We start from the raw sequence: 25,303 nt of genomic DNA, 5'->3' as shown, positions 1-25,303 counted from the left end.
TAAAAACCTCAAAAACTGAAAAGTCACCTCTTGTGTTAATCTTCTCCTTTGAATTTAAGATAAGAAGCCCTTACTTATTCTTAATAAAACACTCTGGCTGGCTGAGATTTAAGTTCCTTTTCTCCATCTCTATTGAAATTGTGAATAGTTAGTCAGTTTCCTTTTTAAGATTACTCTTCAAACATTGAGATCAATCTTGTTCCCACCCTTCATTACCTATGGGACATTGGGGACTTATAAAACCATACATTTCTGCAGCATAAAAATATTAAATATATTATTGTACCTCTTAGTCTTTAAAAAAAAATTTGTTTATTTTGATTTAGTTTATTCTCAAAACAACCCATTGAGGATACAAAATTAGTTATGATATAAAATTAGTTATCATAATTCATAAAATATTTCATGCCAAAAGAACAATATAATCACATTCAGTTCTTATATGTTAATCACTAATTTTTATTTCTCAATATTTTATTTATGCTGTTTCAAGTAATGAGATTATTAACTTTCATAAGTCTTAGGTCCTCTAGTATTTTATATGTATTTTTAAAGATTTTATTTATTTATTTTGTCTATAAGAAAATTAGAGCTATTGAAAATTAAGTGTGGAAAATAAACATAAAACTCTCAGAAATAATTCCTTACCTGTTTTATTGGAAAGTTTAAATGAAACCATCTTATCAGGAATATTACATACATTCCTCACCGAAGCAATGCAGCTATAATTAGCATAGTCCTGAGGTCGAAGATTCTTTAGTTTTAAAATCTTTGTTTCACCCTAAAAATGTAAAAAGGTCATTAGAAAAAGTCAATAGTAACCAAAATGAAAGAAAGAATGATGTCATTAAATTGTATTAAATCATATTAGCAGAATATGGTAAATTATCTTGTTTTTAAAGGAAAATGCCCTAATTAAAAAAAACAAAATCATTGCATTTAAAAATAATAATGTAATGTGAGTAGAGATAAAAACTTACAGACTACAATGAAAATTCCTAACATTTTCTTTGCAAACTAACTTCCCAGAGGGGCAAAATCTATTTTTGGTAGTAGTTATGCAAATTATTATTCAAAGATCAGAACAGTGTACTCAATAGTGGAATTTATTGAACAAACACTGAAATCTATGCAGACTTCAACATAAAATGTTATGAAAGAAAAGGATTCCAAAGAAAAGCCAATCAATGAAACAATGTTGGTAAAACAAGGTTAATGAGGTCAATCTAATGATAGATAATTAAATTTATATATGTATAAGTAAATATTTTATAAATATGGAGCAGTGACAGGTGATCAATCTAAAACTGCATAAAGAAGTATTCATGACTGTAGCTATATTATTATTGTTCTTGTTATTTTACATTCAGGAGTTCAAGGTCTAAGTGTCCCAGGTACACCTGCAATATAGGTAGATTCAAATAATGCAAATGACCAGAAATATCATGCAAACTCTTGATTAGCCAGAAAACTATGAAAAAAAAAACACTGAAATTGTTCAAGAACAAAGAACAACAGAAAGAAAAAATAACCACTTCTGCCCAATTTATATTAGGGAATTCTTTACCTTCCAAGTGTATGCATCTTTTCAAAATAAGTTCCTCTCTAAAATAACTTAATCATGAAGATGGTATAGCAGTACCCCAATGACATCATATTTTGTATAGAAATTTTCAAAATGTTAATTTTTTTCCAGATAACATCTGTCCAAAACCATGTTTCTTTTACTTCAGTAATATCCCTCAAATCTTAAAAATTTCAACAATAGCATACATTCGATAAAAGGATCAGAATATTTAGTGAGGATGCATAAAGACAGTCTGTTCATTTACATACATACATACATACATACATACATAAATAAATAAATAAATAAATAAATAAATAAATATTTTTTTTAAAAAGCCTGCTTATACAAGGCAGGCAAGCACACAGAGGTTTCCAAACAGATTAAGTGAACCTTTTCTTCAGTATGTATGGGCATGTGGCCATAATTCCTTTCATTCACCATCAAAATTCAGTCTTAACTCAGTCATATAGTTAGCATTTTCCTCTTTGGTGTAAGCAACAACCTTCTCAATTTTTCTTTTAAAATGATATTGTATTTTTTTCTCTACAACAGATATAAATGCACCCCTCACTAATATACACAGAGTCAGTGTGTGTGTTTCTAGAACTTATATTTAAAACAAGTTCTCAGTGTATAACTGCGTAATCATTTAAATTAACTACATATACTGCCTAGAAAAGTATGAGTAGTTAGAAAACCTAGTTGAAAGAGAATGTTAGACTAGAACCAGTTGACTGAGGTAAGTTTCAAGTGAGGTGATATATTCTACTCCTCCTTCCTCTGTGTTACTGCTTAGATTTCATTGATTTATTTTCTCCTCTCAACAATTAACTGGTGGTATTTTCTGAAATTCTGTTTATTTCATGAGTATCCTCACTATGAACTTCCTCTCGATGACTTTAGCTTTGCTGATGAATTTCTACTATGAGCTCTATTCCTCCCACCACTACACCAACTCTGTATCCCTACTTCAAGATTCTTGTTTCAGATGCATATACTGAATGTTTCAGATGCATATACTGAATGTTTACTTCAATATATTTATTCTGATGTGTCATAGAACCTAAAACTCAACATATTCTAAATTGAACTTAAAGAGTACTCCTCTAAATCTACTGTTCTTTCTTTAATAACAGAAATCTCCATTTTTCAATTCCTACTTTTTATTTGTATACTCAGTATGTCTCTCAGTTAGATCCTTTCATTGATCTTCAAGCATGTTTAATCTTGACATATTCTTAAATTTATTTTTAAATATAATCTGAGCTCTAAATGCTACAGTCAGCAGAAAAAATTTTGCTTAGTATAGTTTAAGAAAGCAAGATCTAATAAAAAACCAGGAGGATAATATGCAAATCTAACCATGTCACTTCTCTCTTTAAATCACATGGCTCACTAGTTTTCTTAAAAATAAATACAACAGCTATTGACATGACTGTGGACCCAACACAATCTGCATTCCCCTTTCTTCCCCAGTCTCATCTTCTTGCCTTGCACACATCTGGCTTCCTTCTGCCACAGATGATTTGTACATAAGTAGCTCTTTATGGCTCTGTGCCTAATCAATCTCAACTCATTCTTAGCTCCCAACACTCTTTACTTTCCACAGGTAAGCCTTTCTTCATTTTCTGGAGGAGGAGTAATCTCTTTTCATGAGATCTGCAATAACTCTGTATAACATATTCTCATTTTTCCATTTATTTTGGTAGTGAATTTATTTCCTGCCAACTTCTTGCCTTGCCTTTAAGTACCCAAAGGGCAGACAGGCATCGTGTCTGTCTCATTCTTAGCATTAAGTTCCAAGCACCTAGATAGGACTTAGTGTAGAACAGACACTTATTAAGTAAATACTTTTTTCAATTAGAAGGACTATAACTGCCCATCTCTGAACACTCAGGCCTTTGCTTTACATATTTCTCTGGAGCTTCCTGTCCATTGGGCACCTGATACAAACTCAGAAGAGGTTAATGTATATAGTTGATATTTTTAAAACATTCATACAGTAATAATAATTCTCAAATATATTCAAAGAATAAACAAAGTCATTTGGATAAATATTTTATGACAGTCTCTTTAGTCCGTGGAGTTATTTGTATTCTACCAGTATTTCTTGTTTATGTTTCCACTGACAAATTATTTTTAATCCATATTTTCTGGACACTATTTCAAAACTCCAGGGAAACAGCACCTACTAATAATATCAATGATGCTCTGTTGTTAAAATTCAATAAATCTTTTTTATGCTTCTATAGTTCTCTGCTTATTTCTAGCACTTAAGATTACCATGTTATTTTAACAGGACCTTTTGTAAAAATAATTGATTATAAATATAATATTTTAGTTACTTCTTGATTGTTTTGCATTTCATTTTTTATCAACTGTAAAAATTTTAGTTGGCAATCTTCTATTAAGACACTCCTAGTGGTATTTATCTGACTTATTGTCATAGTTTCCTTTAGCAATTGTACACCAATTTCTGACAAATCTGTAGGCTGGGTCAGAAATGCTGATGATGTTTATGCTATTCAAAAATAAAGAATATAAATTGAGTAGTAATCTTGAGATTTTATAAACACCAATAAGTATGGCCCAATAAATATAATCGTTAGCACAAACCAGTTAATTCTCATGTGGAACAATGCAACAAAATGGGCATGAGAAGGAAAGGACAATTTTTACTGTGAAGTCTAGGTACACAGTTTCCCAGTGGTTCACCTGGCACGGGATTGGAGAGTTGTTTCAGGTGAGCTAAGATGATTTACATCTTGTAATCAGGGAAAAAAATACCAAGATGTGTGAACCTACAGAATAGTCATCTAGGGTAATAAGAAAAATGAAATCTGTGTAGCATGTCAGAGAGGCAGAGGGGCTAATACCACACAGCATATTGAAGGAATGTAGAAAACAGGCAGAGTTATGGAACAGTTTGAACCTTACCCATTTAATTAATTCACCACATTCAAAAAATGATGAAGACATTCAAGCGGACCCTTTTCCTCTCACTAAACAGCTCCCAAAGTTATGCTATCAAATGGCACGTGTATACATCTACAGATACATATAGATATTATATATTTACAATGATTTATACTTTACCATTTAGAACTGTTCTATCACATGATTTTAATTTATTTTGTTATTCACATACATTTATTGTTCTGTAATGTTGGAAGGTTTTTGCATGTGAATTTCCATGATTTATAAAACATATTTTTAGTTGATTATTGTCTAATTACATAATTAGTCTAATTATAATCAATTATGTAATTGATGTAAATATGTTCAGTCTTATCATTAGATGGTATAATTACAATACACAATATGATATCATGAAATCTTTACAAAAGTTCTAGAGAAATAGTGTAAATATGTATAGTTTGTAAAATTTAAGTACATAATTCTTTAACATTGACAGAATTATTTTTAACACTTATATTTAAACTTTTAAAATTGCCTTTTTATAAAGAAAATATATACATCTGTCACTATGTATTACCAATGGCAACATTTTCCATTAAAATAATAACCATAACCTTAAGTAGAATTTGCATTTTACTTATGAAATTGGACCTTTTTAAAATATGTATTTTCAGATATCAGTAAAAAAACCTTCCAATTCGCACTCACTTTTTGAATCTAATTATAATTTATTATTAACTTATGGATAACAATATATACTAGCCTACATCTTCAGTATTGAGAGGAAGTCTGAAAAGCATAATTATTATTTTTAGACTTATTACATTATATGCTTTTGAATTTACATCAGTCTCAGGAACACATACCAATGTCATTTCAGAAACACTATCTACAAAATGGTATAAAGATTTTGTCACTCAACAGGATGAGGAAACAAATATTCAATCCAAATTGATACAGTTATTAGTTTAGTATGAATAAGCATGTGGGATAAATATATTTTACCTTAGAAATTATATTTTATTAAAAACAAGGCATTGTTGAATAGAAAATATCTCTCCAAAAGTAGTTTAATATTCTAACATTAATAAATAAGCAGACTTATGATCTATCATTTAAATCTTCCACAATATAGTCTCAGTATACCTTCCCAGGTTTATTGTGCCCCCTTCCCCACTTAAACCAATTATTGTTCTCATCAACCAGACAGAGCCAGGCTTTGGAGATATTATCTTCCTTCTGTGTTATTGCAGGTGCTGTTGATTTCCCTCTTGAATGCACTCTCCACAGAAGTATTGTGACAATAATTTTTACTTTATTTCATAATCACTGTCTACCTTAACTTCTCCCTATAAATATCAACAAAGTTAGAGAAGGAGCCTTGCTTGTAACCTCTATCTCTAGCAGAAAGTTGTTAATATCTTATGCGTAGATGTCAATTATTTCAACTAGGTCTTAATTACACTATGAAGATGAGAGAGCAATAAGATCCACAGAAATAAATTTAAAAACTACCATCTTCCAATACCAACAATGCTAACATGGAAAAGTCTTTCATGATGAAAGTACAGATCGCAACCGATGAGAGACAACAGTCCAAAAAATCAATAACACCTAAGAATTAAAATATATCTATATTTACATATATATCCACTAGCACACTAAGCAAAGGGCACAGTAAACACCATTCATATCTCATTCAAATAGCAAAGCCATTACACTAAAGCCAAAAAGAAAAATAAATAAATAAATTGTTCCTGGGAAATATTTCAAGAATACCACACAAAATTAATTTTAAACCTAAAATAAATTAGACATGTAGACCAAAAAATTGATGACTTTAACTCAATAACACAATTTGACATTTTTAAAAAATGTATAGGTTTATTTCTTAATATAGGGGAAAAAACTAAATATGGTAACTCTAAATTAGAACTTACATAGAAATTATATTTTATCACTGTAAAATTAAAATCACAGACTAAAGTTATTGTGCTATTTTCTATAGCTGGATAACCAAATTTCCATGGCAGTTAGAAGCTACAAACAAGGACATTGTTTTCTATCAAGTAGATTCCTGGGTAAAAATGTTCTCTACATCATACTCATCTATATTATAAAAACGGGCCCTTAAGGCTGGAATTAGCCCTGGAATTCTCAATCTATTAATTCTAATTATTTTCATTCAACAAAACTTTCATAGAAACTTTGTTTACTCTTTATCTCAATATTTGAAGTCACACATGACTAGAAATTTTATTGTAAGTACCACTACATCCTCCTTGAGGAAACTGTAGAAAATTTCAAAATGATAGTCCGGGAGGGTCAAATGTTGAACTCTGGCAATAATAGATGATTCATTGTTTTCTGAAAAGTAGAGATGTACAGCAAGCCTCAGCAGTTCTTATTTTCACACTATTAGAGAGAGTCACATATTTATGTTACTGAATTAATCTCAGTAGGCATTTGCATTTGTGATTCTTACACACAAATATACCTGCTATGGCCCATTGAAAAAGAAACCCTTGGATCTCCAGGAGCAATATACAACTAGCTTCTTTGCCCCAGAGAGGTAATTTCTTTATAAGTAGGACTCCAGAATGTCTATTAAAAAATGACCAGCTTCCTGTGCTGCTCTGATAAACACATATATTCACAAAAAGACTCAAAGCAGTATCTCAAAGGGTGATAAATCTAAATAAAAATAGTTTTGAAAAATCTTCCATGTGCTGTCAAATTGTTAATAAAGTGAATACTACATGTGACAAAGGAGTAAAATCATAATGGAAAGGATCAGGTTTTCATTTCTTGATTCAAATACATTGCCAATATCAATCAGCTTTAGTTCCTTAACTTTAATATCAGTCTCCTCAAATTTAAAATTTAAAGATCTACAAATTTAAACAAAACTCCACTCAAAATCTTATCAGACTTTTTGTGAAAATAAACAAGATGATTCTAAAATTTAAGTGGAAATAGAAAGAAGCTAAAATATTCAAAACAACTTTGAAAGAGATGAACACAGTTGAAGGAGTTACTTTTCCTGATTTCAGGACTTCTTATAAGCTACAGTAATTAAGACAGTGTAGTACTGGCATAAAGACAGGCATATAAATCAATAGAACAGAATAAATAGTTCAGAAATAGACTTTAATATATAAGGACAATTGATTTTCAATTTTAAGTGTCAAGAAAATTTAGTGGTGAAAGAACAATCATTTAAATAAATGGTACTAGAACAAATGTATATCCCTCTGGAAAATATTAATCTCAAACATTCCCTCATACCACAAACTAAAATGAACTCAAAGTGGAAAAAAGAAATATGTTGCTAAATATAAGTGGATGATAATAGTTTCAAAGAACAAAATAATGTCTTGCAGATTTAAAAATATATGTAGAATTAAAATACTAGACAAAAATAAAATATAAAAAGGGCAAATATTATTAATGTATTCTTTGTTTATGTCCTTACTGAGGAAGTAGTCAAGGATGCAGGCTGTAATTTTTAAGTACTACTAGAGAGATAAGGACGTTTCATATGATAATCTACCATATTATCAAGAAGATATTATACTTAGTATACCAAGAAGAAATAATTCTAAATCTGTATGTACCAATAATGTATTTTAAATATGTACATAAAGCAATATTTGGAAAAGAGAAAAAATAGACAAATCCACAGCCATAGCCATAAACATTAACCAAACCCTGTCAATAGCTTAGAACAGCAGACACAAAAATCAGGAAGTATATACAGAGTCTAACCAGCACTATTATTAACAAATATAACCTAATTGGCACTCCACAACTTTGGAATGCATATTCCTGTGGTGCATATAGATCATTTAAGAAAGTAGACCATAGGGTTAGCATAAGTCTCAATTACGTAATTTTTAAAGATTAAAATTACTTAAAGTGTGCTTTCTGACTTGGTGGAATTGGACTAGAAATCAATTAAATTATAAGTTGAACAAAGAAAGACAAAGGCTATATGATTTCACTTCAGTGTGGAATCTAAAGAACAAAATAAATGAAAAAAAATTAAAATAAAATTACAGATACAGAGAACATACTGATGGTGCCAGGTAGGAGGGAGTTTGGAAGGCTGGGTACAAAAGGGTGAAGGGATTGAGGAGTACAAATTGGTTGTTACAAAATAGTCATGGGAAGTAAGGTATAGCATAGAGAACATAGTCAATAATATTGTAGTATTGTGTATGGTGTCAGATGGGTACTGGACTTATCAGGAGGAGCACTTTGTAAATTATATAAATGTCTGACAACACTGCCCTACCTGAAACTAACATAAAATAAGATCAAATGTCAACTGTAATTGAAAAATAAAAATTTTAAAAAGCCTAAAATATTAAATGAAAAAGAAAAAAAATAGGAAGACCACAGACTGATTTCAAAGCACATGTCTAACAAAAGATTTGTATCCACAATATTAAGTATACCTAGAATTTATTTATAAAACAAAAACCTAGAGAAAAATATATTAAGAAAAATAATTCAGTCAGAGAAAAGCAAGTACCATATGATCTCACTTACATGTGAAATCTAATGAACAAAATAAACTAACAAACAAAATAGATTCATAGATTTGGAAAACAGACTGACAACTATCAGAAAGGATGGGCTGGGTGAAAAAGGTGAAGGAATTAAGGAAAAGAATAAAAAACTCATAGACACAGACAACAGAGTGGTGATTACAAGAGGAAAAGTGGGTGGGGAGCTAGAGGGTGAAGGGGGATACATGGTGATGGAAGGAGACTTGACTTGGTGTGGGGAATACACAGTACAGTGTACAGATGATGCATTATAGAAATGTACACCTGTAACTTATATAATTTTATTAGTGTCACCCCAATAAATTTAATTTAAAAACACATTTATATACCTATAATTTTAAAGTGAAGAAGGGGAATAAGAAATTAAAATTAAATGCAACATGAGCTCTTAGATAGAATCCCAGAATAGAAAAAGAACAATACTAGAGAAACTGGTATATTTTAATTAACAGTGTTGTGCCAATTTTATTCCCCAATTTTGATAATACTATTGTTTTTCATGATATTAACATAAGAAGAAGCTAGATAAGGCATATATAAGAACCTTATTGTTTTTTAAATTTTTCCATAAGTCTAAAATTAGTTCAAAATAAAAAATATTTTAAATTAAAAAAATTGTAAGTAAAAAATTGTCATAGTTTGGAAATTAAATATATTAAAATTAATTCAATTATAATATCATTCTAATTCACAGTTTATTAATCTTTCTTTAGTGGGTAAAGAGGAATGGAGTTGTAGAGTAGTTTCAAAATTACTAGAAATTTGGGGTCAACTATAACCATCCCATAGCTAGTAATCCAGACATCTCCACAGAAGAATTGGCTCAATATTTAAGACATATTTATTGGGAATCCTTCATGTGTAAATCAATGTTTTAGCTGTTGAAATGACAAAGCTTCTATAATTAGTGAGTTGTGTTCAAATACAAGATATTTTGATAGTTTCAGAGCTATAAGAAAAAAACTAAAAACTGGGTATGAAGAAAGAGCAACTAAGAAAAGGAGGAGATGTTGCTTCACAGAGATTTGCCATAAAAGGCCTTTGGAGGTGATGAGTCCTCAGTATTAAGAAAACTGCCATAATATCTAAGTAAATTACATTTACATGGAGGGATCAACAGCATACAGACATTCAGCATGTCTAAGGATGGTGAGATGAGAACATTATATGAGGTATAAAAGATTAGGTCAGAGGGAGTAAGGCAGAGCAAGGTTGAAATGGTTTTGTAGGCTACAATACACTGAATCTACTACAGGTATTTTTTAAACCATCCAAGCAGTTTTATTTATTAATATTCATATCTACTAGGGATATCAAAGCAGAAAAAAAAAAGGTCACTCAGATATTTGGAGTTTTCCATAATAAAGCATGAAGCTCGTTAATAAACTAACGTAAAGAGAGAAGATGGTGACTGAGTAGGTGCATGTTCCAACCGCACCTCCCAGGACCAAATTGGATTACAACTTAATTTAAGAACAATCATCTTGAAAAACCAACTTTGGAATAAATGAAGAGGACTCTATAACCAAGGATCACAGAAGAAGCCACACAGAGACTAGTAGGAAGGGTAGAGATGTAGAAAGAGCTACCCCGCTCCCAGAAGCAAGTGATGGCTGAGGGTCCAGAGGGACTCTCACTGCAGGGAGGGTCACCCTGAGAGGTTTGGGGGCTCAGTCAGAGGTCCAAAGCCCCAGTCTAGAGCCCCAGAGCCTACAAGAGGCACCCAGACAGAATTTGCCAGTGAAAAGAGCTGGGTTTTTGTTTGTGAGAAAGAGATAGAGGTTTCTGAGACACAGGCTCCATCTTAAAGGGCCTGCGTAGAAAATCTCATTTATAGCCACTTAACTGGGGCTTCACAGGACTGAGAGTTGAAAGGACTGGAGTTACATGAGGAGAGTGTAAAGTTGGAGGCCTAGGGAGAGACACGTGGGGGACAGCCACAAGAACCCCTGTGCTGAGTTATTCTCCAATACTGCAGTCGCCATCTTTCTTGAGTGGAGCAATCCCTTTTGAGTGGCATCAACCTGAGGAAAAACAACTCCTCTGCCCTCAGGAGTCTCTCCTGCACCAGTCAGAGTGAAGAGTCGTTCTGAGAGGCCAGGAAGCAGGGTGCATGTCAGTGACTCAGTTTTTTAATGCTAAAGCTGGAGGTATGCCCCCCACACACTCCTGAACCTAAGACCAATGCTTCCACCTCACAGGAGACTCAGTTGAAACTGTGGGTGGGCAGACCACACCTCTGGGTCTCAGGGGCCACACCCACCAGAATCCTGGTACCACACCCTACTGAGGTCTGTGAAAAAGTCTGGACAGACTGACATCTGGGGCCAAGGGGCGGAGCAACACCCAACATCCTTCCTAATCCCTGAATTGCTACAGGTTCTAGACACTAGCAGAAGTTTATTCAGCAGCCGAGACAAACTAGCAGCCAGTAGACAGAAGCTGCAGAAGGACAGACATAGGGAACTTTGACCTTTTAAGTGAACACATCTCCAGGCTCAGTGTGAGTAAAAGCCAGCCTAGGTGTGCAGGTGGTATTTCCATGTGCACCTGGGCCAGCAGAGGGAGCCACAAACTCTGGATTGCTTGTAGTTCCAAGAAGGTTGCTGAGGGCCAGTCACGGGCTGTTATCTCCCACTGGTCTGTGCCAGGTTTCTGCCAGGAAGGCCTAGGTTTGGCACATCCAGTGGCTAGCTGAGGAGAGTGTTGGTTCAAGACCTAACAACCCTTGCTAGAGAGGTATCCTCAGAAAGGGCTCCTCACATCTGGCCTACCTGAGGTGAGTTCTGCTCTCTGTAATCAGTACCAGCACATTGACTCATGTGCATTGAATAGGGTGGAGCTTCAAAGTCATCTGGCCTAGGTGCTAGATATTCTACCCTGCTGGATAGACTCAAAGGGGGAAAGGAGAGAGGCTTGGAGCATGGAATTTCAAAGTGTGGGTCCCTGTGAGCCTATTGTTGGATCTGGTCGAGGGGCTTAGCCACTTTCTGGGGGGCACAGACAGCCCCAGGAGAGGACTCTTTCAGTCTTCCTCCTTGAGACTATGGTCTCATTAGCTGTAAGAATGTCTGCAGAGGACACTGTCGGCCCCACTTGATCTGAACCTACTGCTCACCTTGTTGGGGAGAAATAAAATTTGAGTATCCAACAGTGGCTGAGGGAATAGATTCTGGAGTAGGGACCATAATCTCTGCTCAAGAGACACCTGAAGTAGGGGGTCCCTGTGTATTCCCAACCACACCTTCCCTAACCCAACAAGCTTGCAACCTGTAAAGGGATTGGTTGAGTAAAGCCATCATGGTCCACTCTACAGTACTTCTACAGAAGACTCTGGGAAGAGCTGCAAGAGAAAGTGGAGCAGCTGAAAAGTGGAGGCAAATCTTAAGTTGATTTGGGCTTTAACAGAGCTGCTGTGAGCTCTAAGCAGGAAAATGATGATTCATGCTTCTCATCTCTCTGCGTTCCTGTCTGTCTGTTCCAATCTATCCCTCTCTCTGACTCTCTCTCTCTCTGTCTTTATAAAAAATAAAAAAAAACATGTTTTCTACATTTTTAAAATATTTTTTATATTATGTCCATATTTTAAAAATAAATTGATAAAAGAAGAATCAAACACAGTTGATTCACTGATCTGAATTTCTAAACCCTAGAGTTACCCAAGAAATTAAATGGTGTAACAATTTTTTGTTACTTTTCTAAAATAATAATTTTAGTAAAAACTGAAGATAAATTTCCATTCTTCAGAAAATATATGGGGAAACTATGATCCTGTCAGCTGGCGAAGAACAACTGACTTCACAGTGGCCCGAGTGAAGGTCAATGATTTCAAAACAGGTTTTACACTGTGTCATGGTGTAGTCACTGGTAACATATGTGAACAATAATTTCCAGAAATTTACATTATGGCATGTCATAGATGTATTATACCTTTCAGTAGCAATACATAGAAATATGTATGTTTATATATATATATTCATGATATTTATATATGATATTGATCATATGTATGATATATGAAGCTGTTTTTGCATAATCACTGCATTCTTTCAGTTAGTATATAAACATTGGCAGTTATGTTAATCTGAAGTGGGACAGGTCTTAGATATTAAAGTAAATGGTTTATTACATATAAAATGTACTTAATGGTATAAATGAGAAGATGTGAAATTTACAAACTCAGGATTACTAATTTGAGAGCTGAGAAGTGAGACTTAATAATCTTAAAAACTTTCAAGTAGAATATTTATAATATTTAAATTTACTTATATAATTCCCTAATTATGGACTTAAAATGCCTCAAAACTTACACAATGTAGTCAAGTACCTGTTTATGTTATAGCCTACATCATTTATTATTATATTCAAAGCCACAATTATTTTGAATATATTACTAAATATTTTTTTTCATTTAAAACCTTTTCTTTGTTCATTAGGTTTTTGCTTTCTATTCATCAAAAGACTTTCTAATTAAACAGCATTCAAATATATTTCTCCAAACTTCAGTGTCTTCCTTGAGAATTATTAATTCTTCACTCTGAATTTATTACAGAAACATATTTCATATTAAATTCACTCTATGAAAAATCAATTCAGTATTTCTTTTTATTAAATAAGTTTTTAATAACTCATTAGATAGTTTAGTTTTTACATAATTAAGGCTTTCCATAAAAATAATTCAAAATCAAAAATGAACAAATAAAATTAGACAAATTCCTTTAAAAAACTAAAGTGTAGTTTAGGTGGCAAGATGGCGATGGAGTAAGCAGATGTACCAACTTCCACCTCCCAAACCAAAGTAGATTAAAAACTTAATTTTAAGAACCATCATCTGGAAAAACCAACTTTGGACTAAACTAAGAAGACTCTTCAAACAAGGAACACTGAAGAAGCCACACTGAGACTGGTAGGAAAAGCAGAAAAGTGGAGAGGGCTACCCAGCTCCCAGGAGTGAAGGACAGTCCAGAGAGACTTATGTGGTGGGAAGTGAATTTAGCAGAGAGGGGAGGGTCCTGGGCCCCAGGAACAAAGCCCCAACCTGCAGCCCCAGAGCCTAGAAGAAGCGTATGAACAATATTTAGCTGTAAACAAGTCAGGATACTGTTTGTGAAAAAGAGACAGATTTCTCAGACCCAGGATTCTTCTTAAAAGAACCATGCAGAAAACCTCTTTCACAACCACTCACCTAGGGCTCCGGGGGACAGGGAGAGAGGAGAGGATTGGAGTAGCAAAAAGAGAATGTAATCTAGGAGGCAAAGCAAGAAACACTTTGAGGAACAGCCACCCTAAACCATGGGCTGAGTCACTCCCCAAATCTGAAGTGAATATTTCACCTGGAACCAGCAATATCAGCAAAGAGAAGCAGGACACTGACCAAACAAGTTCTCCAGCAGCACTCAGAGCAGAGTCACTAAGAAAAAGGGAGCCTTCAAGAATACAGAATTGAGTGCTAGGGTCTGAGCTGCAGTATCCCCACCCACACTGCTGTGGGCTCCCCGGAGGGCAAGCAGTGGCAAGACATGAAAGTGCAGTCCCGTCATTGGGGGCAGAAACTGGGCCAGCCACAACTGAGGCCTGTTGTGAGCTCAGTCTCACCTGGTAGGAATGAAAGGGATGCAAGAAAGCAGTCTGGTCCAGCTGTGGGCTAGGTAAGCAAGAGCAGTCCCACCTGCAATCCAGCTTGCAGGGGAAAGGCGAAAGCCTGGGTACTGCAGAGACTGATGAGCACGGGCACACAGCTCCACCCAGTCCAGGCAGTCAGGGCTTGTGGCTGACATGTGAGCACAGCTCCACACATAGGGTGAGATAAAAGCCTGGGAACAGGCAGAGACTCGTGGATGAGCAAAAGTGTTCAGCTCTGCTTGTGGTGCCGAGGCTTGTGACCCAGAGCACAGCATACAGCCCCATCGATGGTGGCAAGGCAAAGGATGAGGCCAGGCAAGGCTTGTAGATCTGGGCATGTGAACACAGCTTCTCTAGTGGAAGAAAGGCAGAAACCACAGTGACAGCCCCAGCGGGCCAGTGCCGGCAAGGCTCATACCCGAACTCCCGAGGCAGCAGCAGAAGGGGTGACAGGCCTGCAGACAGACCACACCTATAGAACACAGAGGCCACACCCATTGTACTCCAGTGGCCACATCCTTCTTATACCCAGACAAAATGAGAAGGCAGAGAAATGCAACCCAAATAAATCAAGAGAAATTCCCAGAAAAGGAATTGAATGAATCAGATATAAACAAATTACCGGATGCAGAGTTTAAAATAATGATTGTTAGGATGCTCAAAGATCTTAGACCAATAATAGATGGTCATAATGAACACCAAAATAGAGAGCAAGTATAAAAAAGGACATTGAAATAATAAAAAAGAATCAGTCAAAAATGACAAATACAATATCAAAAATGAAGAACACAATGGAAGGAATTAAAAGCAGGATAAATGAAGCTGAGGATCGAATCAGCCAGTTAGAGGACAAGATAAACAAAAGCATGGAAGCAGAGCAGCAAAAAGAAAAAAGACTCCAAAAGTCTGAGGAAACTCTAAGAGCTCTGTGACAACATGAAGAGAAATAACATCTACATCATAGGGGTTCCTGAAGAAGAAGAGAAAGAACAAGGGATAGAGACTATGTTCAATCAAATCATAGTTGAAGACTTCCCTAAGTTGATGCAGGAAAAAGTCACACAAGTTGAAGAAGCACAGAGAATTCCATTAAAGAGAAACCAAAAAAATATACAACAACACACACCATAATTAAAATACCAAAGCTAAGTGATAAAGAGAAAATATCGCCCTGGCCGGTTGGCTCAGCGGTAGAGCGTTGGCCTAGCGTGCGGAGGACCCGGGTTCGATTCCCGGCCAGGGCACACAGGAGAAGCGCACATTTGCTTCTCCACCCCTCCGCCGCGCCTTCCTCTCTGTCTCTCTCTTCCCCTCCCGCAGCCGAGGCTCCATTGGAGCAAGGATGGCCCGGGCGCTGGGGATGGCTCTGTGGCCTCTGCCCCAGGCGCTAGAGTGGCTCTGGTCGCAACATGGCGACACCCAGGAGGGTCGCAACATGGCGATGCCCAGGATGGGCAGAGCATCGCCCCCTGGTGGGCGTGCCGGGTGGATCCCGGTCGGGCGCATGCGGGAGTCTGTCTGACTGTCTCTCCCTGTTTCCAGCTTCAGAAAAATGCAAAAAAAATTAAAAAAAAAAAAGAAAAAAAAAAAGAGAAAATATCAAAAGCTGAAAAGCTGCTAGAGAAAAAAAGGCTATCACCTACAAAGGAGCCCCCATAAGGATGACATCCCACTTATGAACAGAAACACTTAAGGCCAGAAGAAAATGGAAAGAAATATTCAAGGTAATGCAGAACTAGAGCCTATAACCAAGACCACTTTATCTAGCAAGGCTATCGTTGAAAACTGAAGGAGAAATAAAGAGCTTCCAAAACAAACAAACAAACAAAAAAACACAAGGAATTCATTAAAAACCAAACCAATGCTGCAAGAAAGGTTAAGAGGCTTGTTGTAAACAGATCAAAGGGGGAAAAAAATATAGCAAAAAAGGAATACAGCTTTAAAGAATAAACTGGCAATAAACAACAACATATCAATAATAATCTTAAAAGTAAATGGATTAAATGATCTAATCAAAAGATATAAGGTAGCTGCGTGAATAAGAAAACAGGACCCATACATATACTGTCTACAAAAGGCACACCTTAAAACAAAAGATGCACATAGACTGAAAGGAAAAGGATGGAAAAAATATTTCACGGACATGGAAATGAAAAAAAGCTGATGTAGCAATACTTATATCAGACAAAATGGACTTTAAAACAAAGGCTATAGTAAGAGATAAAGAAGGTCACTACATAATGATAAAAGGAGCAATAAAACAGGAAGATATAACCATTTTAAATATCTATGCACCTAATATAGGAGCACCTAAATATATAAAGCAGACTTTGATGGATATAAAGGGCAAGATCAACAGCAATACAATAATAGTAGGAAATTTCAATACCTCAATAACATCACTAGATAGATCCTCAAGAATGAAAATTAACAAAGAAACAGCAGACTTAAAGGACACACTAGATCAACTCAATTTAGTAGATATCTTCAGAACATTTCACCCTAAAGCAGCAGAATATACATTCTTTTCAAGTGCTCTTGGTACCTTCTCTCAGATAGACCACAAGTTAGGGCACAAAAGCACTCTCAACAAATTAAAGAAGATTGAAATCATATCAAGCATTTTCTTTGATCATAATGACATGAAACTGGAAATCAACCACAACAAAAACACTGAAAAATAATTAAACACTTGGAAACTAAATAGAATGTTATTAAATAATAAATAGGTTAACAATGAGATCAAAGAAGAAATTTTTAAAAGTCTTAGAAAAGAATGATAATGAGCATACAACAACTCAAAATTTATGGGACACAGGAAAAGCAATACTGAGAGGAAGTTCATACGTATTACAGGCATACTTCAAGAAGCTAGAAAAACCTCAAATAAACAACTTAACACTGCACCTAAAAGAACTAGAAAAAGAACAGCAAGTAAAGCCCAGAGGTAGTAGAAAGAAGGAAATAATACAAAACAGAGTAGAATAAATGACATAGAGGCTAAAAAAAAATACAGATTATCAATGAAACTGGAGCTGGTTCTTTGAAAAGATAAACAAGATTAATGAACTATTAACCAGACGCACCAAGAAAAAAAGAGAGAGAATTAAATAAATAAAATTACAAATGAGGCCCTGGCCGGTTGGCTCAGCGGTAGAGCGTCGGCCCGCTGTACAGGAGTTCCGGGTTCGATTCCCGGCCAGGGCACACAGGAGAGGCGCCCATTTGCTTCTCCACCCCTCCCCCTCTCCTTCCTCTCTGTCTCTCTCTTCCCCTCCCACAACGAGGCTCCATTGGAGCAAAGATGACCCGGGCGCTGGGGATGGCTCTGTGGCCTCTGCCTCAGGCGCTAGAATGGCTCTGGACGCAACAGAGCAATGCCCCCGAGGGGCAAAGCATTGCCCCCTGATGGGCATGCTGGGAGGATCCCGGTCGGTTGGGCGCATGCGGGAGTCTGTCTGACTTTCTCCCCATTTCCAGCTTCGGAAAAATGAAAAAAAAAATTACAAATGAGAGTGGAGAAATAACAAAGGTTTGTAAGAAAATAGTATGAAGAACTGTATGCCAAAAAATTAGACAACCTAGATGAAATGGACAAATTCTTTGAAACATGTACTATTTTAAAAATCAATCTGGGAGAATCAGAAAACCTAAACAGACTGAGTACATACAACAAATGAAATAGAAACAGTTATCAAAAAAACACCAACAAAGAAAATCCCTGGGCCCGATTGTTTCACAAGTGAATTCTATAAAATATTCAAAGAAGAACTAACTCCTATCCTTCTCAAGCTATTTCAAAAAATTCAAGAGGAGGGAAGACTTCCAAGCTCCTTTTACGAGGAGAGCATAATTCTGATTCCAAAACCAGGCAAAGACAACACAAAGAAAGAAAATTATAGGCCAATATCTCTGATAAACTTAGATGCTAAAATCTTCAACAAAATATTAGCAAACCAGATCCAGCAATATATATACACCATACACCAATATATATACACCAATATATATAAATCATACACCAAGATCAAGTGGGATCAATTCTGGGGAGGCATGGCTGGTACAATATTTGCAAATCAATCAATGTGATTCATCACATAAACAAAAGGAAGGACAAAAACCACATGATAATTTCAATAGATGTAGAAAAAGCATTTCATAAAATCCAGCACCCATTCATGATCAAAACTCTCAGCAAAGTGGAATACAGGGAACATACGTGAACATGACAATGTCCATCTATGACAACCACACATCCAACGTCATAATCAATGGGCAAAAACTAAAAGCAATCCCCTTAAGATCAGAAACAAGGCAGGGGTGCTCCCTTTCACCACTATTTTTCAACATAGTTCTGGAAGTCCTAGCCACAATGATAAGACAAAAAGAATAAATAAAAGGCATCCAACTTGGAGAAGAAGAAGTAAAACTATCATTATTTGCAGATGATATGATATTATATATAGAAAACCTTAAAGTCTCAGTCAAAAACTACTGGACCTGATAAATGAATTCAGCAATGAGGCAGGATATTTTTATACACCAACAATGAACTGTCAGAAAGAGAAATTAAGGAAACAATACCCTTCACTATTGCAACAATAAAATAAAGTACCAAGGAAAAATTTAACCAAGGAGATTAAAGACTTGTACTCGGAAAATTATAAAACATTGATAAAAGAAATCAAGAGAGGTACAGACAAGTGGAGGCATATACCGTGCTCATAGTTAGAAATAATAAACATCATTAAAATGTCTATATTACCCAAAGCAACTTATAATTTCAATGCAATACCAATTAAAATACCAATGACATACTTCAAAGATATAGAACACGTATTCCAAAAATTTATATGGAACCAAAAAAGAACACATATAGTCTCAACAATCTTGAAAAGGAAGAATAAAGTGGGTGGCATCACACTTCCTGATATCAAGTTATACTACAAGGTCATTGAACTCAAAACAGCCTGGTACTGGCATAAGAACAGGCACATAGATCAATGGAACAGAACAGAGAACCCAGAAATAAACTCACACCTTTAGTCAACTGATATTTGACAAAGGAGGTAAGAGCATACAATGAGTAAAAACAGTCTCTTCAACAAATGGTGTTGGGAAAATTGGACAGCTACCTGCAAAAAAATGAAACTAGACCACCAATTTACACCATTCACAAAAGGAAGCTCAAAATGGATAAAAGACTTAAATGTAAGCTGTGAAACCATAAGCATCTTAGAAATAAACAGAGGCAGTAAGCTCTCCGACATCTCTTGCAGCAATATATTTGTTGATTCATCTCCACGGGCAAGTGAAATAAAAGACAGGAAAAACAAATGGGAATATATCAAACTAAAAGCTTTTGTACAACTAAAGACAATAAGAACAGAATAGAAAGACAAACTACACAATGGGAGAACATATTCGCCAATACATCTGATAAGGGGTTAATAACCAAAATTTATAAAGAACTTGTAAATCTCAACACCAGGAAGATAAACAACCCAATCCAAAAATGGGCAAAAGAAATGAATAGACACTTCTCCAAAAAGGACATACAGATGGCCAATAGGCATATGAAAAAATGCTCAACATGCCCTGGCCGGTTGGCTCAGCAGTAGAGTGTCAGCCTGGTGTGCGGGGGACCCGGGTTCGATTCCCGGCCAGGGCACATAAGAGAAGCGCCCATTTGCTTCTCCACTCCCACCCCCTCCTTCCTCTGTGTCTCTCTCTTCCCCTCCTGCAGCCAAGGCTCCATTGGAGCAAAGATGGCCCGGGCGCTGGGGATGGCTCCTTGGCCTCTGCCCCAGGCATTAGAGTGGCTCTGGTCATGGCAGAGCGACACCCCGGAGGGGCAGAGCATCGCCCCCTGGTGGGCAGAGCGTCGCCCGTGGTGGGCGTGCCGGGTGGATCCCAGTCGGGCGCATGCGGGAGTCTGTCTGACTCTCCCCGTTTCCAGCTTCAGAAAGAAAAAAAAAAAAAAGCTCAACATCACTAATTGTTAGAGAAATGCCAATTAAAACCACAATGAGATATCACCTCACACCAGTCAGAATGGCGCTCATCAACAAAACAACACATAATAAGTGCTGGCAAGGGTGTGAAGAAAAGGGAACCCTCCTGCACTACTGGTGGGAATGCAGACTGGTGCAGCCACTGTGGAAAACAGTATGGAGATTATTCAAAAAATTAAAAATCAAACTGCCTTTTGACTCAGCTATCCCACTTTTAGGAATATACCCCAAGAACACCATAGCACTGTTTCAAAAGGAGAAATGCACCCCCATGTTTATGGCAGCATTGTTCACAATAGCGAAAATCCGGAAACAGCCCAAGTGTCTGTCAGTGGACAAGGAATTAAAAAGCAATGGTGCATATATACAATGGAATACTATGGGGCCATGAAAAAGAAGGGAATCTTACCTTTGCAACAACATGGATGGACCTGGAAACTATTATGTTAAGTGAAATAAGCCAGGCAGAAAAAGAAAAATATATGACCTCACTCATTTGATCAATCCAATGAATAATATGAATTGCGGAATGGAATTGAGACAGAGGAGAGATCAAAGAATCAGAGGAAAAGAGGACAGAGGGAAAGGGGATGATAGGATGGGATAAACCTGAAGGGAAGGGGGAAGGCACTACTGGGAGGAGGGCAAGAGAGATGTTGAGGGGAATAAGGGGGGAAGGGGGATGCATTTGGGGTAACACTAGAATCTATGTAAACACAATAAATTAAAAAATAATAAAAAATATGAAAAAGTAAAGTGCAATACATTTCCAGTAAAATTCTTTATTCCTTTAAAACTTATTTACCATTGAAATTGGAAAATCAATCGTCTTTTAAGAAATGTTTTCCACAAAGAAAATAGGTTGATAACATTATACTGAGTGAAATAAGTAAATCAGAAAAAACTAAGAACTGTATGATTCCATACATAGGTGGGAAACAAAATTGAGACTAATGGACAAAGATAAGATTGCGGTGGTTACCAGGGGGAGGGGAAGGAAGGAGAGAGAGGAAGTGGGGGAAGGGGAGGGACATAAAGAAAACCAAATAAAAAGTGATGGTGGGCAATTTGAATTGGGTGATGGGTATACAACATAATCAAATGTCAAAATGATCTGGAAATGTTTTCCCTGAATCTATGTACTCTAATCAATGTCACTTGGTTAAAATTAATTGTCTAAATGAAATTTAAAAAAAAGCAGTCAGCAAATGTATAATTATGTACTTTCTAATAACACCTGGGGAAACTTTTGAACAAAGATATATAAGTTGGGATAATTACTTTAAAATTATTTCTAGAGTTAACATTTTTAATTTAATTTCCACATAAAAGTAAACAAATTTTCCTTCAGTATTTGAGTCTTCAGATCATTCAATCAAGAACATACTGTTTTTAAAAGCCCAGGTTTGAAGAAACTATCTTTCTAAATATATATAATATTGCATGCAACCTGAATTAGAAAAGTATCCTCAAAGAGTGGGGCAGATATACTATACCTGAATTCCTACCTGGGTAAAGAAGGGTTCATATATCTCAACTCCTTTATCAGATCCTTGGAGTAACACCTCCTGGCCTCGTCTCCAGCTGTACCGAACAGGTGGATTGGAATTGGCAACACACCTGAGGAATACTGTTCTCTCATAGTAAAACTGTTCTTTAGCTTCACCTATACTTTGATGAACAGTTACTACAGGATCATCCAAATCTAGAAAAAATAAAAACAACAAAGTGACTATGTTATGAGTTACATGGCTTTTGAAGTATCATACATGTAAAAATTAACCAAAGATCCATCTTCTTAATTGATTTGATTGCTTATCACTAGATTAATTTTTTTCATTGAGTTTACTGAATTCATTTACAGAGAAATTTCCAAAGCTAGAAGGCAAAGACAGTTAATAGTTATTTTTTAAGCTCTCTATTTGTTGAGATAGTACAAATGACCTTGTATATTTTTACAATATTTTGCCAACGGTCACATAAAACAGAGCTCCAAGTTAAGACATCAGAATTCAAAATTCTCAAATTCAAGAGATGAGCTAAAACAATGATATATACTAACAGAGAAATAAATATCAAGCACCTCAATTGACTCTTTCCCTTAACATACTTGTTCTTCCAATTATTTATAACTGATATATTAAAAAATAATCACAAATTATTTATAAATTTTGATCAGTTGACTCCCTTAACATACTTCCTCTTCCAATTATTTATAACTGATATATTAAAAATAATCAAAAATTATGTTTATAAATTATGATCTTGAAGTAAAAATATATGATCTTGTTTGTACTAAGTTAAATTTTCCTTCATCTCTTATTTTAGATCCCAGACTATATTTGCTCATTTGAAATGTGCTAATAGAAGGTAGAATTAAAGGACATTAATATTTCTGTTTCTGTATATTAGAACTAAATGTTTGCCATTTTATATACATTCTAAATAACGAATGTATACTGCAAGTCTTAGCTAACTTTTTCTGGTAAAAACAGTGTGTAAATATCTTGGTCTTGGTGGTTTATACAGTCTTTTTCTCAACTACTCAACTTGACCACTGTAGTGTGAAAGCAGCTTAAGACAATAGGTAAAATGAATGAAAGATGAATGATGCTGAGTTCCAATAAAAGTTTCTTACAAATGCAAGTGCCCCAGCAGATTTGGCTCCTGAGTGATTGCCAACCCTTGATACACCACATCCTTCATCCTTTTCTTAAGAGAAAAAGAAATTAAGAAGTGTACTTGCTTTAAAACAAGAACTGTATGGCATACTTAAAAGTTGCTAAGAGAATATAGATCTTAACATTCTCGTTATAAGAACAATAATATTGTAACTGTGTGGTGATGGACATTAACTAAATCTAATGTGGTGATCATTTCACAATAAATACAAATAATGAATTGTGTTGTTCCCCTGAAATTAATATAATGTTATATCTCAATTATATCTCAATTAAAAATGGGGGGAAATAAAAGCTCTTGGTTCTAAGTAACAGTATAAAATTAGTCTACACTTAGTAAGAGTGATTCAAATAATTTACTGTATTTAAATATCAATTTCACTGAGGTTTACTCCTTTAGCTTTGTAACTCTAAAAGATAACCTATGCTGTCTCAAATTACTTTATCAATTAAATGAGAATAATTATAGTGAGTATTAATAGGGCTGTTGGAGGAGTAAATGAGATGGTCCATTAGGACTTGGCACATAGTAAATGCTCAGTAAAAGTGAGTTGTTTCTATTATTGTTATTAATTATTGTTGTTGTTTCACAAATGTGAATTGATTGACAGTCTTATTTTGATTTCTAATTTTGCAACATTCTAAGTCCCCCCCCCCAACATTAGATAGAATCTTTTCAAAGCTACCTCGAAGGCTTCTAATATTAGCAGTGTAAATTTACAGAACTGCTGCTGCTTTTTGATAAAGTTTAAGGAACTTTCTATTTAAATTCACTGAATTAGCTGTGTGGTTTAAATATGTTGGAGTAGTTAGGGAGACTAGCATCATTATGATGAAATGTTTTCAGGTCTTTAAACTATATTAAATCCTACAGAAGACTGATGAGCTGAAAGTGAAGGTAAACAACTTATGTTGCGATCAATTGTAGACAATTTTTCCTATTACATAAACTTTCTTTTAGTCATAGTTTTATTTTTAGAAAATATGAGCTGTGCATTGTTGTAATAGAAAATTTAAAAACAAAACAACTGGATGCTAAACAGTATAGCAATGGTGGGTCTCCCTGGTCCCACATAGTTAATAATACTGTACTTTCCAACATCCATTTATTGATGCATCTCCAGCCCTTTCCTTAGTAAGTGGTGGTGTCAAAAGGTTCAGTTAGAAATAGACAAAACCTGCACAATCATTTAAACATGTTCTTCTCTGATCTAGATAATTTGGGGGTCACTGGCCATCAGTGAATCTAATCTTGTGACACAATCTTACTGAACATTGTATTGGCAGAATTATCTGTGAGACTCACCCATGTTGTGGAATCCATAGTTCCTAAAACTCTTAAATGATTTACTTTCAGATTTAAAAATAAATATGCCAAAAACAAAATTTTTTTATACAAGTAAAATAATAGCGTGGCTAAAAAATACAGTTTAAGTGAGATTAATATATACACATATATATGACATATAGTTTAAGCAACATATATATATATCACTTAAAATATATTTAATATACACTCTAGATGCTAATGAATGTATGCAGAATATGTGTATTTATTTACCCTGAGTAAGGTTTACTGGAAATGAGACTCTGAGACAGAGATATCTGTGCAGGAAGTATACAGGCAAACCTCAGAAACATTGCACATTAAGCTCTAGTACACCACAATAAAGCAAATATCACAACAAAGTGAATTATACTAAATTTTTGGTTTGCCAGGGCATATACAAATTATGCTTACACTATACTTTAGTCCGGCAAATTTCAACCTTTTTCATTTTAAGGCACATATGGCACATATAAACTAGTTAATAAAATTCGGTGGCACACCAGAAAATATATTTTTGGCCAACCTGACAAAAATAGGTAAATTTTTGATTCATTCATAGTTACTGCTGCTTTGGTAATTGTCATTTTTTTACA

At 35.1% G+C, this 25,303-nt stretch overlaps 1 protein-coding gene and 1 non-coding gene across 2 annotated transcripts in view; one reads left to right on the top strand and one right to left on the bottom strand.

Annotated features, from left to right (window-relative positions):
* The window catches only part of MDGA2 (MAM domain containing glycosylphosphatidylinositol anchor 2), a 1,032,115-nt gene that overhangs the window by 360,641 nt on the left and 646,171 nt on the right, over window positions 1-25,303 (bottom strand). Inside the window, exons 4-5 of the mRNA XM_066277806.1 lie at window positions 22,208-22,404; window positions 649-781 (exon numbers count right to left, since the gene is read on the bottom strand). Coding sequence (XP_066133903.1) covers window positions 649-781; window positions 22,208-22,404 — 330 coding nt within the window. The remainder of the gene's footprint in view (window positions 1-648; window positions 782-22,207; window positions 22,405-25,303) is intronic.
* TRNAS-GCU (transfer RNA serine (anticodon GCU)) lies at window positions 17,817-17,892 on the top strand. The gene has a single exon. It is a non-coding gene; the product is annotated as a tRNA-Ser (tRNA).

The sequence above is a fragment of the Saccopteryx bilineata genome, chromosome 4 (genome assembly GCF_036850765.1).
Source record: "Saccopteryx bilineata isolate mSacBil1 chromosome 4, mSacBil1_pri_phased_curated, whole genome shotgun sequence".
NCBI lineage: Eukaryota > Metazoa > Chordata > Mammalia > Chiroptera > Emballonuridae > Saccopteryx > Saccopteryx bilineata.
The sequence above is the reverse complement of the archived record's forward strand: the minus strand, read 5'-3'. Positions and strand labels throughout refer to the sequence as shown.